An 18,106-nucleotide genomic window follows, 5' to 3' on the forward strand; every position below is an offset into this window, starting at 1 on the left:
TTGTTATTTTATTTATTCATATATTCTTAACACAATATCAGTTAGCTTTCATTTTACATATTGAAATAAAATAAATAATTCCCCTTTCTTTTCAATGCTTTTATTTTGAAAGCCAACCCTTCACAGACATTAGGCTACTTCACGTTTTTCTCATTTTGCTGCAGTTGTGAGCTCTCCAGGGTCGGTTTATTAACGGACACAGAAACAAAATAAGAGATAGCACTTTCGAGACATGTTTGTTGTTTATTGTCTGGTCGGCAAAGATTATCACGGAAATTATATTGTCATCCTACCTTGACAACAACTGTAGCTTGGGCCTTTGTTAGGCTTGGTTTCTAGGGACACCGTTGCCATATAGACAGCGTACTATAACGGAGAGCAAGGTCAGGCGATTTCCACCAATCACGACCACGCACCGGCCACGTAACTTTTTGAATCAGCCAATTAAATGAAAGATCGATTACCCACCGGAAAATGGTTGTGAGACTCTGGGATGACACGAAAACTGAAGTACTTGGCAACTATTTTTATGTACATTTGACCCATATCGTCGTTTGAATGTTTGTAATTTCGCATGGTAAGATGGTTTGCAAATAAATACGTTTTCACTTCATACTTTAACGACTATGTATTGCAGACATCTTCAAACTGTTGATTTATGGACCATTCTCTAGCTGCATTTGCAGCTTCTCTGTTTTATTCATGATTTCTACTTCATTTCTGTTTCCCTGTCTTTGTTTATATGTTGTGTGAAAGCTATCTTCTGTTTCCTAGCAGGTATATTGCCTGTCAGCTTGTTGCTCAGTGTTCTCTTTGACGTTCATTCATGATGGTGCTAACGTTATATGGTTATGTTATGTACATACACTTGCATCTTGAATTTCTTGTTAGCTTTACATTAGCAAAGCAGGATGCCAGTCAAGTGTCTGTTGTGGTGGTCTCGGTTTACCTCTTAATAGTCTTCAGTACTGAACTCTGTAACGTGACCTGAAGATGTGTGACCAGTAAAATGATACTTTAGCCATGTGTTTCCAATCCATAAACAAAGACCTGATGAATATTTTATATATATGTGTGTGTGTGTGTGTGTCTATATATATATATATATATATATATATATATATATATATATTTACACACACACACACACACATGTTTTTATTTAATATTACATTTTTAAGAGTGCAAATATTACGTGCAGCCTCTTAATATATGATCAAATGGTATATTAATAATTATTACAGTAGTTTTCATGCAAATGGATAGTTGACCTGATGTGCAGGATTGTATGTTGCCTTATTGTTATTATCTTTTTAATGCAGAAAAAAGCAACGAGAACAAGCTCCTCCTCCCCACCTCTGCACGTGCATGTGAACGAGACCACACCTGTGCACGTGCATATGAAGAAGAGCACAAAATGCAGCCCTACCAAGACAGCCCTGGTATAGCATCATCTTGCAGCCTGTACCTTGAAACCCATCCTTGAATTTATAGTAACCTATTATAAAACCAAAAAGTTTCATTTCATTTCAAAGTTCCAGGAGACTTGTATGTCTTTTATGTTCCAGATTAAGACAAAAAGTGGCTTGCATCCTACTGCTAAGGTAAAGACGAGGGTCCCGTGGATCCCACCTGGCAAGACCTCAACAAGAGAGACCTCGTATAAGTGGGAGGTCAGTCAAATATCACAGATACATTCCTATTTGTGCTTGTGCACAATTCATTTACAACCTTTCACACTGCGGTGAGTGTAATTTTACGGAAGAAACATTTCAGATGTTTTAATGTTTATGTATGGACATACATTTATTTTAGGGACAGACTCATCGTCTGGAGATAACGCCTCCACAGGAACCTGAACGCACCCAGTCTCCTCTCCGAATAGAAGATCTCTCCACTGATGAGGAAGAGGTACTGCATGGACGCATTAATCAGTACGAGAGGAAGATCGACAGCCTGATGTCAGAGGTCAGCTCTCTGAAAAATGAGGTGAGAAAAGAGAGATCGGAGACATGGATAATTTCTCTGTCATTCTTTTTTTTTTTAGGGAGAAAATATTTTACTTTATATATTGGGAAATATTCATTCATTTATAAACATACTATTACCTGTACTACTGTACAGCTTCGGGGTTGGTCAGATTTGTTTAATGTTTTTGAAAGAAGTTTCTAATACCAGCCATGGCTGCATTTATTTGTCCCGAAATACAGTAAATATGATACTATTGTGAAATATTATTAAAAAAAATTAATTACTGTTTTCTATTTTAATATATTTTTAATTTGTATTCCTGTAATGGCAAAGCTTAATTTTCAGCATTATTACTTATTACATAATTTCTCCAGTCTTCAGTGTCACATGATCCTTCAGAAATCATTCTAATATGCTTTGGTGGTGCTCAAGTCAAGATACTGTTATTCTTAAGATTGTTATTCTGTTTTTTTTTTGTGGAAACTGATACTTTTTTTAGATACTTTGGTCAATAGGAAATTCAAAAGAAGTGAATTTATTTAAAATGCCAAAAAATCACCTTTTTATCAATTGTTGAATACAAGTATTCATTTCTTTCAAAAAAAAAATCTTGACCTCTTACCCCAAACTATTTATTGGTTGTGTGAATGTGTGTGTATACACACATGTACATAATTGATTAACACGAACAGTTAAAGGCAGGGTAGGTGATTTTTTTCCAGAATTGTTTTTTGTTATGCTAGTTGAAAATCTCTTGACATCCTGAAAGAAATCACTAAGTTAAGTGATCTAAATGTATATGTAGGCTACATATTGTCTGTGGAAGGCGTAGGACCATCAAATATTAATTCAGAATGATAAGATGTCCTACCTGCCGGTCAACTTATTGTATTTCTATACCTCCGCACACCCTGCTTGCACAGACATCACACGTCATAAGCGCATTTTATGTTATGCAGAGTTAGACCGACGTCAGTCACCGGGCACCGCAACCAAAACAGTTCCTCCTGAACCAAAACAATGAGCTTATGCTGCGTTCACGCCATAACTACTGTAAATTGGAAGAAATGGGAAAGGTGTTTGTGACTCTTAGAGAGCGCACTGAAGTGAGGGTGGGATCTTATACTTTCAAAGCTAGCTTGCTATTACCTACCCCACCTTTAATTTGTTACACATTTGATCAATTAAAAGCAAATGGTGGTTTGTGTTTGCAGGTTGAGCTTCGTAAGAAGGAGCAGCTGCTAGAGCGTCAGTCAGAGAGGTTGAGCGCATCACAGCGTGTCATTGCTGAGCAGGAGGAGGAGCTCGCAGAGGTCGCCCGGGAGCTGGAGGCCACAGAGCAGGAGAACTCCCGCCTACGGGAGTCCATGGGGAAGATGCTAGTGGAGAATGATTATGGGAGGTATGATGAAAACATTGACGTTTAAACATTTTATTACATATAACTATATAACTAAATTTCAAATGAGCCATTTCTTCTGGTCTAGACTAGAGAGGGACAGTATGCAGCTAGACAAAGATGTTCTACTCAGAAAGTTGCTGGAAGCAGAGATGGACAGCAGTGCAGCCGCCAAACAGGTGTCGGCTCTCCGTGAAACGGTCAACCATATGTCCAGGAGTGGGAGTGTGAGCAAAATACACCTTTCAGTACAGTTCTGGGTGGATTTTTCTATACAGAACTTTGAAACATCTTGTATGGCATCATGTACAATATCAGATATGCTTTAAAAATATTTTTTATGGATTTTTGCAGGAGAAAAAGATGTCAGGATCAGACTCAACAGTCTTGGCCCGACAGAAAGAACTCTTGCTTCAGAAACTGGAGACTTTTGAGATCACTAACAGAGCCCTCAGACATCTTCTGAGAGAACAACATAGTCGAGAGGTACTGCTTTGCCTCTAACCAATAAATTCAATGTGTATTATTATTAGACAATATTTTATCACTGGACTAAAAATTAATAACCTATTGTATTTTTTACTACTTGTTTTGAAACAGATGGACTCACAAAGACTCTTGGAGCAGAAAGACGAGCTTCTGAAAAGACTTTCTGATGTGGAAGAAGACAATTCGGTTTGTGTTGCGTTTGCATAAAGTATGCTGCACTATTTTTGATTTCTTAGTTTTAACGCTGAACTACTTTCTGTCTTTCAGCGTATTCTTGTAACACTTCAAGACAAAGAGAGAGAGATTGACCAGCTCACTTCATTGTTAGAGAGTGAAAAGGTAAACTATATGCATTTCGCAATGGCTTGCGATAACTGGTTAAAGGGGTGATAAACTGAGAAATCAAATTTTCCTTGAGCCTTTGACATCTAAGAGGTCATCATATTATAAGAATATCCTGTAAGTTTCAGAACTGTCTGAAAACGTCCTTGTTAGTCCAATAAAAGCTTTTGTTGACACTAGGCTCAGCAAACGACTCGTTTTTCAAAGTGGGGACCTATGACGACAAAGAGGATAAAACACCACCTCCGCAAAAGATCAACGCCTACTTAAACACGGCCGTTAGCCCCGCCCACCGATTCGCGCATTACACGTATAGGTAAATAACATAGGCCTACCTCATGATAACAAACCGGATCGAGCAAAATATCGTGCTGTGCCTGGTTGTGGAAGAAGACAGTGGCTGCATAAGCTTCCTCTGGATTCCAATAGGAATGGTTAAACTTTATTTTTAATGATGTTCCAGCTGATGAGGGTAAAACATTGATTTCACTGAGGATTATTTTGTAAATAAGACACAGGTCGAGACTGGATTTGTAGACCGATTAAGATTAAAAAATGGTGCTGTGCCGTCTATATTGGATCCGACAGGAATGGTGCACACGGACTCTGGGTCGAACATGTATGAGCGAATCATTCCGGTTGCCATTTTACAACATTGGACGTTTTCAAAACAATTTCCCCCACCTACACTGACGAGTGAGTTGAATCATTATATCATTATAATATACAAAAATGTTATGCACTCACAGCACTTTACTTCCAAGTCTTCAATGCAAGACGCCCATAAAAACCAAGCGTTTTTGAACTAGGCTCAAAACTAGGATAGAAAATAGTCTATTACTTATTCATTTTGATGTTTTTGAATGTGAAAACCAAGCGAACGTCATAAGTTGACCTCAGACAACAATATAATATATTAATTAATATACTAATTCCTTTAAGAATAGGCTGGATCCATTTTGCCTGTCAAAAGATGTTATGTATAATTATAAAGTTTGTCTGTAACTAAGTAATTCATTAATTAATTTTATGTAATTTATTTAGGATGTTCGGAAAACTCAATTTATGAAATTAATGTGTTTTAAAAAAAAAAAAAAATCTAAATGTGAATTTGTTATCTAGTTTGTATCTTTTAGAGTCTGGAATAGAGGATTGTGTAATCCTGTACCAGAAATCCTTTCAATAAACTTAAATAAAAAAAATAAAAAATCCAGTTCATGACCCCTTTAAATTTAATACCCAAAAAGATAACAAAGTCCAAGTTTTGGATCGCAGAGAGTAAACTGGACACATGACTGTTACATACATGTGACATGCTTAATGTCATTAAATACAATAAGTGAAGGACTCATTCGCACAGAAAGCCACCTTTCAGACAGCATGTGTTCTCGAATTCTGTTCCTTTCCGTAGCTTATATGGCCAAATACACACAAAATTATGTCAAAATGCCCGTCTTGGTGAGTATTCACAAAAACACAGTCAGTTATGTCTTAAGTGGACTAAACGGTTGAGAAAGAAAGCTTGTAACAATATATTGAATCTGTGCTGCTCTTAAAGTGACAGCAGCCTAATAAACTTTCTTCCCTCTGTGTGCTTATTCACTCTCTGCTCTTGGCTGAATAAATTTTGTTGCTTTAATAAGAATCAGTGTATTTAATCAATTTAAAAATGTATAATTTTATTTTTACAGTTTTATTATTTGATTTTTGTTATTAAATCGGTAAAAAAAAGTCTAATGTTGACCTACCCGAAAACCTAAAGCCTCTGGTTTACACTGATGTTAAAATGACACTTACTTTTTATGTAAAGCTACAGTAAAACACTGTTCAATTTCATAAGTTGTAGTAGTGATGCTTTCTTCTCACAAAAAGAATGTGAAACATGTATGTTGGTTTTCAGTTTTATATATTTAAATACTATGTTTTTATTCAGTCATGTTGTGCAGCCCTAGTAAACAATATTTTTTAGAATATTTTAGACATGAGACTGTCATTTATTTGAGCCCTTATCATTTCCCATTGTAATAGGAGAGTGCACAGACCACCAGTGAACTGTCCAAAGTCTTGGAGTCCACCCGAGCCCATCTGCAGGGTCAACTGCGCAATAAAGAGGGAGAGAATAACCGCCTTAATGTTCAGATCAGGGTAATGCATACAGCATCATTAGTAGTATTCAAGCAACATCTACCACTATCTTATTTTAAAGTGTTTATTCTATAAGACATGTCTAGATGATTTCAGATATTGTCTATATAATTCAAATATTGTCTCTTCATAAATAATAAAACATGAATGATATATAAAATCCATTTGGTTCAGAATCTCGAGCGGTCCATCAGCCAGCAGCAAGGGGAGATAGATCACCTGCAGAATCAGTTGCGAGACCTCAGGCAGCAAGCAGAGGCTGATAAGGAGGGCCTAAAGAAAGCCACGCGGGCTCAGAAACAGCGGGCCCAGCGCAGTGAAGAAACTGTTGCACAGCTCAGCGCCCAGCTCATGGAGATAGTGAGTGGAATAAGCTCAATGTTTATACTGCTTATAGGTTTTTAAAATTACAGTTTGCTATGTTAAATCAATGTTTCAAACAGTAGTATGGTGCTGTATGACATCTGACATCACTTCTGGTTAATTTGTCACTCTGGAAATGGAAGGTTTACAATGTATGCTACTGGTTAAACGTTTGGGGTCAGTAAGATTTTTTTTCTTCTTAGAAATATATATTTTTTTAGCAAGTATGAATTAAATTAATTGAGAGTGAAATATATAATGGTATAAAATATTTTATTTAAAATAAATGCTGTTCTTTCAAACATTCTATTAAAATAAAATCATGAAACATGTATGGTTTCCACAAAAATATGAATCTGCTTTTTTTAACATTGACAATACAAAATGTTTCTGTAAATCGGCATATTATAATGATTTCTGAAGGATCATGTGACACTGAAGACTGCAGTAATGATGCTGAAAATTCAGCTTTGCCATCTCTTTGTTAATGTAGTTGTTAGTAGTATTTCTCAATATTACTGGTTTTGATTAAATAAATTCATCCTTGGTGAGCAAAAGAGACTTCTTTCAAAAGCATAATAAAGTCTCACTGACTCTCGTGTAATCTTTTCACAGGAAGCACAGTTGGCAGATGCTGTGTCAGCCGCAGAGAACTGGAGCAGTCGCCACGCAAAAGAGATGAAGGATAAAGGACAGCTAGAGACGGAGATCGCATTGTTAAACAGGTCAGCAGGGATTTGTGTCCCTTGTATGATTATACAAATCCTAATTGTAAACAATGAAAAAGATGTAAAAAGCCTCTTAGAATGGCATGCAAACCATTCTTGTTTGTCTTTTAGCCGTATTACAGACCTGACAGAACAGTTGCATGGACAGGAAGAGAAAGCCCGAACTGAGAGAGAAGGACTCTTAGATCGCCTTCATGAGCTCAATAACGAGAGCACTACTATACGCCTGGAGAACCAGAGCCTTAAGGTTTGTCCATTTGCAGCCATACTGTACAAATCTCCAATTTGTTCTTTTTTTTCAGTTGATTGCCAATCTCATTTTACTTATAATCTCTCAGTTGTGCTCATGCCTTTATAATAAATGTGGCAAATTAATAAAAATGAAAGCTGAATTGCTGTGCTTGTGCAGGCCACTTCATCTGCCTTGGAAGAGAAGTTGTCATTGTCCCAGTCTGAGGTCCAGCAGGTCAAAGTTTCTGTGAAACAGTATGAGAGCTTGGTGGACAGCTATAAAGCCCAGGTGTGATCCTCAAACTCCAACAAACTTATTGATTAAGATTATGAATTTCAGATACTACATTACCAGTCAAATGTTTGGAAAAATTAAGATTTTTTTCATGTTTTAGAACCATATCTCTTGCGCTTACCAAGGCTGCATTTATTAGATTAAAAAAATGGTAATATTGTGAAATGACTGTTTTCTATTTTAATATATTTTAAAATGTAATTTATTATTGTGAAGGCAAAGCTGAATTTTCAGCATCATTACTCCAGTCTTCAGTGTCACATGATCCTTCAGAAATCATTCTAATAATATTAATATTATTATATAAAATATATAATTATGCTTGTTCCGTCAGAAAACATTCCTTAATATTATTTAATGTTGTAAATGTTGAATGCTTAATTTTGTGGAAACCATGGTAAACATTCATTCAAAAAGTTTGAGATAAGAGTTAAAAAAAGGAAAAGAAATTAATGAATACTTTTATTCAACAAGGACGCATTAAATTGATCAAAAGTGACAGTAGATTTCTATTTCAAATAAATTCTGTTCTTTTAAACTTTCTAATCAGAAAACACTGGGGTAAAAAATTATGGTTTCCACAAAAATATTTAATTATAATAATTTAACATCAAATTATCATAATTTCAAAAGGATAATGTGACCCTTATGATTGGAGTAATGCAACTGAAAATTCAGCTTTGTCATCAAAGTATATTTTCAAACATATTAAAATTGAAAACAGTTCTTTTAAATTGTAAATATCTTCAGATAAATCAGTTGTTCAATTCTTACCACTCTGTGTATGTGTATGTTTTTATGTTGTTGTTTTTTTTTGTGTGTGTGTCTGTCTATAAAGCTCTGTTTCTTTGAATTGATAGGTTCAGAAGACCCGTGCCGAAGCAGACGAGTACTCTGCACGCCTGCAGGTGGCTGAAAGTGAAGCTCAGACTGTAAGAGACGAGCTAGACCAGGAGATCCAGCAGGTCAAGAAGCAGCTTCACTGTCGTCTGGCGGAACTGGAGCCACTTCCTGAAGCTCTGAGACATGCCGAACTCCAGTTGCAGGAAGCTCATGAGAAAGAACGTTTGCAAGAGAGAAGAAACGCAGAGCTTAGCACCTCTCTCGCAGAGCTACGCATCAAGGTGTGTTGTTCGTCTTAAGTCCTTGAAAGTAGTTGGCATTAAAGGGATACTCCACTTTTTTTTGGGAAACAGGCTCATTTTACCACTCCCCCAGAGTTAAACAGTTGAGTTTCAACATTTTCAAATGCATTCAGACGATTTTCTGATATTTAGAAGAATATCAGTAACCAGACAGTTTCTGGTCTCATTGACTTTAGTCACTCCATTATTGCATTGCGAAACCCAGGTATTAATGCATTTTGCTTTTCACTTTTCAGTACTACTACAAACTACTGAATTGAATTAATATTCTCTCTCTTTGCTATGATGTTGTCAGTTAGACATGCACACTCATGCGTGTGTGGTAACAGAAGTACAAACGTAACAACACATAACTTTCAATGAAAAGAATTGTACAGTAGGTAATATAAACAGTAATCTTTTGAAAATAAATCTTTTGTATGGCATGCATACCTCTAACGGACCAGAAATGTGGTCAGAATATAATATTTTAAACGTGTTTCTAAAAAAAAGGCTATGTTGTTAAATGCATTACTGCATTAATCACTGGCAAACCCCTCCAAGGCCTGGAAGAGAGGGAGCCTCAACAAGGTGAGAAAAAGTAGCGCAAAAATAACCATACATTATATTGTATAAAAAGTAACTTGTAATTAGTTACTTTTAGGGAGTAACGCAATATTTTCACTCATTACTTTTAAAAGTAGCTTTCCTCAACACTGCATGTGACTGCTTACATTTACCATATCAATGGCTATTCAGTATTCAGGACCTTGGCAGGGCTGTTATTTCTTATTTCATATGCAAATTGGTTAGCCATTCCTCACAGAGGGTGTAAAATGTAAATGTAAATACATAAGTAAGTACAGTAGCAGGAAGAGCCCATTCTAAAGGGTCAGTGAAAAGGAAAAGGGTGGAAAATGATTGCATATAGCTAAATTACAAAGTTTCTGTTTCAAGAAACCTTGACCAACATACAGTAAGTGACACTTCGAAAGAGTAGATTACTGTCAGTTTAAATATTTTTTTAAAGGTTTAATTTTGGTGTTTTATTTTTTTTCTTGCAATAAAAAAATGTGTTTTTAGCAACCATTATTAGTACATAAATTATGTTTTTAGTGATTGAATGTTATGTTTTTTGGGGGATTGTGTGTAGGCGGAGCAACAGGGAAGTCTGGCTGAGATGTTGAGACACAAGAACATGTTGTTGCTGGAAGAAAACAAGCAGCTTCATCACAAAGCTGAGGGCCTTGAACGGTCTGTCACTTCGTCCTTTTATCCCTCGTTAATTGTCTGTCATTTATGTTAAAGTATTTAAATCTCTTAAAGGTATAGTTCAGTCAACATTTACTTGTCATTCAAAAACTTTGACTTTGACTAGTCTTCTTTTATGCTCCAAAGAAGAAAGTTATACAGGTTTGGATTTGAACGACATGAAGGTGAGGAAATGATGACACAATTTTCAATTTAACGTGCTCTATCCCATGTTGTCAACAGGAAGCTAGAGGAGGCTAACTCACAAAATCGAGACCTTATCCAGGTGATTTCAAAACGTGAAGAGACTATTCACAGCAACCAGGTGCGTCTGGAAGAAAAGTCTCGGGAGTGCAGTATTCTGACTCGACAGCTGGAGGAGGCCCTGGACGATGCTCGTCGGCAGGTCTGGCCCCAAATGCCGGGAACTCATGGATTCAATCATCTATATTTTCATCTTGCAAAGCTTTTGTTTGTTTCATTAAGTATTCCCTGTTGATTGTCAGGTTACCCAGACCAGGGAGCGAGCAGTCTCTAAAGAGCGTGTTACTCAGTCCAAAATTGTCGACCTAGAAACTCAACTGAGCCGAATGAAAACAGAACTGAACCAGTTACAACGAGCCAAAGAGGAGGTCAGTGAACTTTCCCCATTTGTGAATTTCTTTCAAATATTTGTGTCAAAACATCCACAAACTTCCTTACAGGCTGAACGGAGATACCAGAGCCGTTTACAAGACGTCAAGGACAGACTGGAGCAGTCCGACAGCACAAACCGTAGCCTCCAGAGCTATGTCCAGTTCCTAAAATCTTCTTACGTCAATGTGTTTGGAGATCCTGCTCTCACTGGGTCCTCGTTCCGCACGCCTTCACCAATCTGAAAACTCTTTCACAAGTCTTTTAAGACATGTATTAGTCTACTTGTCACAACTGATGACCTCTTGAACTTGTTGTGCTTTGTACTTTACTCTTAAAAAGCTTATTTATTGGGCATGGTCATTCTGGCGAGTTCTAAGACAGAGTTCTCTTTAGTATTACATATCCATCCCAGAATGAGAACAGTGGTCTTATAGACACCTTATAGACCACTCATTTTGCCCTGTCTCAAGTTGGTCTTTATGGGATAAACAGACCTCAAGCTATTATTATCTTCATTCATAACTGTTCTTCCTTAATTTACACGCCAATAAGAAAGGCTTTACTGCATTTACAGTAATATGGCTATTGTCAATTTACTGTTCTTTGATATTTTTTACTTTCATCTGGTTATAATACATACAATTTGCTTTTTGTAGAATTTGATTTGACCCACTGTAATATCTAATTGCTTTCACCTTAAATAATATCAGTATCTACAGTATGATGATGGTTGTGAGTAATCATAATCTCTTACATCCATAAAATCCCATTTAAATTGCTTAGTACTTTTAGTTAGTTTAAGAGACAAAATGACAACAAACTCAGGATTTATCTTTTTTTTAGCCAAAGTTTTTGTTTACTATAGCAGGTTCATTATGTGAATCTTTCTATTTAATAACAATGTAGAAAGCATCTTTTGAGTCAAGATGTATGTTAAATTGTTGTCTTCCTTAGGCTGAGAGCATAGAAATCCAGTAATAAAATGTTTTATTGGTGCTATACATTTTTACATTACTGTAATGATCCATCTTTTTTGTTGTTGTTGTTTGAAGTCATACTTGCACTTTTTTGTATTTTTGTTTTATTTATCTGATGTACCATCATGTAAAAATAACCAAACTGTAATGCTTCAATGTCTGTGCTTGTCTGAAATGCAACGGTATGTATTTTTTTTAATTGGTAACAATATTTTATATACATATCAAATGTATTCCACTGTACTCAATGAAGAAATTGATTGAAAATAACTGATTATATTGCAATTGCAACCAAATCAAAATATAACACTTTGTTTCTCCATGTAACCCTCAAAGTACAAATATGTTTCAGTTCAAATCATTAGTTTTAGGTGTAGAAGTTTTTCTTGTTGCAGGTATCATTGACCCCCTTTGTTTCATTGCTCTGATTGCACTCTGCAAAACTATTGCTCTCTTCTGCCATTGCGTTGCTTTCCGTGACTCCTCCATTAGATTGTTTTTGTACTCTTTTATCTGCTGTTGAGCAGCAGCTAATTTCCGCTGGTAATTTCTTTCTGTGGCCTGCAGACGTTTATGACAGTCACAGCAGGGTGATCTGGATGAGTCGGTTGACTCAGATGCTCCTTGGTGTGGAAGGATATTTTCAGTGTCCTTTAGAATCTGATTCTGAAACACAAAGAGTGTTACAAATCATAAAATATAATGTTTACATTATTATATGTTAAACCAGAACCTTCTGTAAGCCTATAAGGTTCTTTGCAGATAAAATATTGCATGGGACGGTGGGGACAATTTCACAATATTTCAGTGTCAATTAAACATACAATACATTATTAAATTAGACCAATAATAACAAATGCTGGCTTCCATACTAAATAAAAAGATTGACTTACCGTGGACTCTGTAAACTTAAATATAGTCGGAATCGCGTCTGAGTGTAAATGCGCAGATCCAGATTCAAAACAATCCGGAGTGAAATGAGCGGAGCACAGAGAAGAGGATTCAGATGGAGTCCTTTCAGCATCCCTCCTCATATTGACTAGCCACTGGCGGCGATGCTCTTCTTGTAATGGGAATCTGAGAGAAACGGATTATCAGTAACAGAAGTGTTGTTTTACCATCAGACAAACTGACATGCTTACTTGTAGAATGAGATACCGTCGATATTCTCATCCAGGCCGCAGAAATCACACGATGGCATCTTCTCACAACTGTGTTTACAGCTGTTAACCGAACTAATGAAGGCCTGCTTATGAAACTTGTGCTTTATACACTGGGAGGCTATTGACGGTTCTCGTTCGGTGGTAATGGGCGATCTACACAAAACAACCGTGAATAGAGACATTGTGTCTTATTTACATAATGGTTACATGATTGGGCTTTTGTTTGCAGCAGCATTTTGGCACACAAATCAACAAATAAAATAACTTTTATAAAACTTTTAAACTTAAAGTCTAGCATGTAGGCTAATATGGGTTATTATTAGTTTCCCTAACAGAAAAATATCATTTGCCCATATAGAGCAGATATTTTTCTGTTAGGGAAACTTAACTTACTTTAGTCTTAACTTAACATTTAAATAATACATTTGCCTAAATTGACTTAAACTTGTGTCTTTAATGATTCCATTTATTAACTTATTGTTCAAATGTTACATTGTTTTCTCAAGGCAGATGTTGCAACTATTTTACTTCTCCTTGCTACATTCTTTGTACCCCCACCCTACACCCGGCCTACACCCTAACATTCATGACATCGACCAACAAAACAGCCTAAGTCTCCAATAGACAATTGGGCCATGAAAGAAACCAAAAAGTCTGCTTGAACGACTCTAGACTTGAGTGATTCGCAATTTAAGGTTGCAAAAGATGTGTGAATAAACACCTTACTGAAAAAAGGACTGAATTTAATTTCAAACATGTAGGCTATTTTAATTATTGTGCCTTGTGTGTCATTACAATTTTTCTTTACAAGCCAAAGCTCTTCTTGCTTCTACAGACCTTCTTTATGATATTTCTGGCTGTTTTAAATTCTGTGTTCTCTGTTTACTTTTTTGGGAGATAAATTACAAAATTGTCTCCTTTAGTTACTCCCTTCCACAATGTTCTACAATTGTGCTTTGTCAGACTCAGGAAAGAAAAAGTGTAGGCTAATCTGTCCTACCTTCTGACTACATTGCTGTTTTGCTTTAGAAACTGTTCCAATGTATCTCTTGTTATTTTAGCCTATATAGGCATTTCTTAACAATTTAATCTGTGCCAAGATGTGTTACAGCCGGGTTACAGCAGAAACCCTATAGAGGCCAAATTTATAATGGCAGTGTTTTTCTGGCCCAGGAGAACTGCAGTGCCAGGAATTGAAAAAAGATATAAATTAATTGAATTAATTAAGTACAGCCAGGAAATTAACCAAATGAGCTATTGATCAAACATGCAAAATTGTCTTTCAGCAGCAAATTGCGAAACCAAATGAGTCAATATTTATATCTGTATATTAATATCTATGACTATAAATAAACCTATTTTGTTTAATGTAGAACACAGAGCTTTTAAATCTAATTTGACTGGGAGGGAGCACTATGGGGCGCACTAGACCGCTTCGGCATTTTCCGTTAGCGTTCGGCTGGTTGCTGCAGTGCATGATGTCACTGTCTCGCGCATCTCGTTTCATTCGATAGCTCAGGCTACGCTGCTATTTCATTCGTTCAGGTCTCCACCCGTTGCCACCCAGCCTCAGAAAAATAGAGCAAAACCTCCAGCAAGGTAGGCTATTAGACGACATTTCATTTGTACAGATGTGCATTTTTACAAACAGAATACAAATACAGGACGTTTTATTGCAAACTAAAACAATGGCTTGGTTTATTTCGCGTTTTCTATGCTGTGGGCCGTGCTGGGCGTTTTAGCCACCATTTCCATCTGTTCAATGTTATCTAGAACAGCGCATTTCTTTCTTTGTGTTATAAATATACTGTTATTACATTGTTGTTGTGCGAACAACACGCGTTAACGTTTTCTCAGACAAGCTTGCATTGCCTTGCCCAATGGAGTCGTTAGCTACAGTGCTAACCCATTTACGTTACACGGCTAGCCTAGATTATAAATTAAACATACACGGATACAGTACAATGTGCAACCAGATTCATTTAAATCTATAGTACTACAGAGACGTTTAAAATTATTAAATAGAAACATTATTTATTTATAATTAATTGGGTTTATATGGAAGGCATTTTACATGCAAATAAACCAGCAACCTCCTCCAATTCCAAATGATAAAAGATATCTTGTTAGATATGTAAAGATATGTTATCTTCCAAAGATAGACATTTATTTCAACAACGTATTTTGTTCTACCGATACAGAACACGCAATTTGTGTATTTTCATTGGGTTAATGTACATGTATAGACATAAACATATACATTCAGGCTATAGAGGATCCGCCCAGCGCCCTTTTCTCTCTCTGTCATTGGATTATTGCTCTGAAATGAGCCTGGGCTTTGGCTCTGCTTTTATTGTTTTCTGATGGTCTTCTTGCCATGAACATTGTGTATTATTAACACAGTTGCATACTTAACTAAACCATAGCTGTGTGTTTTTAAGTGGATGGTTACTTTGAAATGAATGTTTGAAAACAGTTAATGACAACGTTTAAATTATTATTAATAAACTAAGTATGCTATATAAATTCTGTAAAGTAAAGTCATAATTATTTTAAAATTGCATATATATATATTGTAAGTATATTAAATTCTCCACTTCATTGTCTTATGTTAACTAAAAATATTACAGCTTTTGAACATGTCTACAAGGTTTTAACGATTTGTACCATTGCTTTTTGAACCCATAGACTTTTATGGTGAAGCAGTGAGTGATTTAATATGCAAGCCAACTGCTGACATGCCAACAGCCCTGCTGAGGTTATGAAAAAGCCCCTGAAGCCAAAAAGATGAATGTTTTTTTTTTTGTGTTCAGACATTAGCATGCATTGCTTATAAGCTTTCCAATATTCACAGTTTCACATTGGGCCCCTTATTCATTGTAATATGTAGAGATAGACCAATAATTGGTTTGATCAGTATTTAATTTTTATATATATGATATTTGGGCATTGGTTGTTTTGGTGTAATGATTAATTATTTTGTTCTGAATATCTTTTATCAGACACTTGCACACAACTAATCTATATCGGTAATAAAAAAGCTTTATCGGTCAGTCTCAAATAGTCAGATTTTTAATTGCCTTTAATCAGCACTTAAGGCCTAGTTTCTGTTTTCAGATCTGGTGCTTTAGATAAAATTGCGCGTTATGAAATAACCTTGCGCTGCCTGTCAGGATCTGGAATTTAGCACTTTTGTCGGTCTCTGTTTAACCGTGTAGACAGTCTAGGAAACAAACGTCAGTGTTCACTCCCCATCCTGTTTCCTCAGAGGCTGATGGCATGCATGCTGAAATTGTTGAGAATTTTTCAAAGGGTGTGGTCTCCTGTCTCGTAACGTAACGCAGGGTCTTCGTAAGGGAGGGGGTGTCCTCTGGGACGTGTTGCCATTGCAAGTGCAGCTGCGTAACTATTTTGGATGACCCCTCCCAAGTGTCAGGGTCCAATACTTGTCTGCCATGTCTGTGCTGCTTATTGTATCATAAATGAAGCAAATAGTTGTTTGACACCACAATATTAGAGAGAACTTGGTTTAAGATGTTAAACCCATCCCGATGATGAATTTTAGTTCCTTATGACTATTAGAGACAATTTGTGCAGGTCATTAGGGTGCCACTAGAACAATACTTTGTTATCAAATTCATAGCAGCTCTGGGTTCATAATGATCCAGATTAATAATCAGTGACCTGACTATGTTTACATCATACACGCTCACATTTAGGCAATATTGAGATTAAACTTTAAACTCATGTAAAAAAAAAAATGCTTCAACTGATCAAATGGAATTGATGTGATTGTAGTAAAACATTTCTTATTTTATTTAGGCATGCAAACATTTTAATCACGTTTATTCCACTCTGACCATAGTGCGCATGTGCATTTTCGGGGTGCCGAAGAATTCATGTTGAAAACGTTGCATGTCACCAATAAAGTGTAGTACATTATTGATGATCAAAAACATTGCAATGGAGACATTTTTAGGAGCGTCACCAAACTGGGTACCAAAGAGCCGGTGAACAAATCTGTGTGTATAATCGGAATAATGAAAATTGCATGTAAAGTAAATATACCATACAATTACAATTGCATGTGAGTGAAAAGGTAAGTCAAAGCTTGTGTAAACATCTTTCTTGATTGAGTCCATACTCTGGTTTTTGGAAATAATCACATTATTGGCGCATTTCAACATGGATGGTGTCAGTCTTGTAAGGCTGTACATGATAGAAAACAGACCAAAGTCTGTGTGTTGTACTATTGTTCTGGTTTTAGGTTGCATCCTGGTAACACAAACCTGAAGTGGTCTACATTGTCACTTGATGTATCAGATGGTCATTTTCTTGTGGTCTGTTGTGTTACATACCACATGCTCTACTTTGGCTCACATAAGCAGTGAATTTTTAATATATTAATTAAATGGTTCATGTGCATTTGTCCCGGTTCTATTTTTATTAACCTCAATGTCTTAATCAGTAATAATGTTTTACATTACGCCTTGTAGCCATCCCCGAGACACCTGTTACCATGTCCACGTTTCTTAAACCCAAACTGAAGGTAAAAATAGTTTGCATCTCCAACCTGATCTCACAGGAATACGTGACTATTTTACTATTTGTGAATCGTTCAAAAATGTATGATTATTATATAAAAAGCAAGCATGAAGGTCCACCCCTAACTTCACCCATAAACATACCTGTCACGACTCACAGGGGCATAAAAAGATTATGTGAAAACGTACGATTGAGCTCATACGAATTAGCCACCAATTTGGCAAAATGTAAAATAGTTACGAATTGCCATGAGATTGTGTATCTTTGTGTTCTGCCCTGATTTGCTGTGTAGTAGCAATGAGAAAATAAATGTAAAGTGTTTGTCAGTGTAGAAAAAAAGAATTATTATTATCTCAAAAAAAGAGTCGCATGGGTTGGGCTGTACCTTGGCTGTCTCCCCACAGAGGCCGTCACTGCAGCGCTGATGCTTTTGTCAGCACTGCAGCG

The 18,106-nt window shown here is 36.3% G+C and overlaps 2 protein-coding genes across 3 annotated transcripts; one reads left to right on the forward strand and one right to left on the reverse strand.

The window, feature by feature from the left end:
* The first annotated feature begins 436 nt into the window (after positions 1-436).
* Positions 437-11,968, forward strand: odf2a (outer dense fiber of sperm tails 2a). Of its 2 annotated transcripts, XM_039668887.2 has the most exons (19): positions 437-577; positions 1,323-1,442; positions 1,569-1,673; positions 1,816-1,989; positions 3,186-3,373; positions 3,459-3,597; positions 3,725-3,856; positions 3,971-4,045; positions 4,127-4,198; positions 6,230-6,346; positions 6,521-6,706; positions 7,325-7,434; positions 7,549-7,684; positions 7,847-7,957; positions 8,824-9,087; positions 10,241-10,341; positions 10,582-10,744; positions 10,845-10,970; positions 11,043-11,968. In XM_039668887.2, the coding sequence occupies exons 1-19, from the start codon at positions 575-577 to the stop codon at positions 11,214-11,216; spliced, it is 2,496 nt and encodes an 831-aa protein (XP_039524821.2). In that variant the 5' UTR covers positions 437-574; the 3' UTR covers positions 11,217-11,968. The 2 variants fall into 2 exon arrangements, with proteins under 2 accessions (XP_039524821.2, XP_088979778.1); XM_089123652.1 differs by lacking the exon at positions 437-577 and having other exon boundaries at positions 1,317-1,442.
* Positions 11,969-12,210: 242 nt separating this feature from the next.
* On the reverse strand, positions 12,211-13,180 carry LOC120477313 (THAP domain-containing protein 2). The gene is made up of 3 exons (XM_089123653.1): positions 13,094-13,180; positions 12,845-13,028; positions 12,211-12,617 (listed from the first exon to the last, which is right to left on the reverse strand). Exons 1-3 carry the CDS (start codon positions 13,150-13,152, stop codon positions 12,300-12,302), a joined length of 561 nt encoding a protein of 186 aa, XP_088979779.1. The 5' UTR covers positions 13,153-13,180; the 3' UTR covers positions 12,211-12,299.
* Between the last annotated feature and the right edge of the window lie 4,926 nt (positions 13,181-18,106).

Source organism: Pimephales promelas, chromosome 19 (genome assembly GCF_988280905.1).
Source record: "Pimephales promelas chromosome 19, fPimPro1.hap1.1, whole genome shotgun sequence".
NCBI lineage: Eukaryota > Metazoa > Chordata > Actinopteri > Cypriniformes > Leuciscidae > Pimephales > Pimephales promelas.

Coding starts and splice junctions, on each gene's coding strand:
- odf2a (XM_089123652.1), top strand. CDS start 1,317: ATGCAGAAAAAAGCAACGAGAACAAGCTCCTCCTCCCCACCTCTGCAC. Junction 3,598..3,724: donor ATATGTCCAGGAGTGGGAGT/GTGAGCAAAATA, acceptor GGATTTTTGCAG/GAGAAAAAGATGTCAGGATC. Junction 7,685..7,846: donor TGGAGAACCAGAGCCTTAAG/GTTTGTCCATTT, acceptor GTGCTTGTGCAG/GCCACTTCATCTGCCTTGGA.
- LOC120477313 (XM_089123653.1), bottom strand. CDS start 13,152: ATGCCATCGTGTGATTTCTGCGGCCTGGATGAGAATATCGACGGTATC. Junction 13,029..13,093: donor GACGGTATCTCATTCTACAA/GTAAGCATGTCA, acceptor CGTTTCTCTCAG/ATTCCCATTACAAGAAGAGC. Junction 12,618..12,844: donor TTAAGTTTACAGAGTCCACG/GTAAGTCAATCT, acceptor TTTGTGTTTCAG/AATCAGATTCTAAAGGACAC.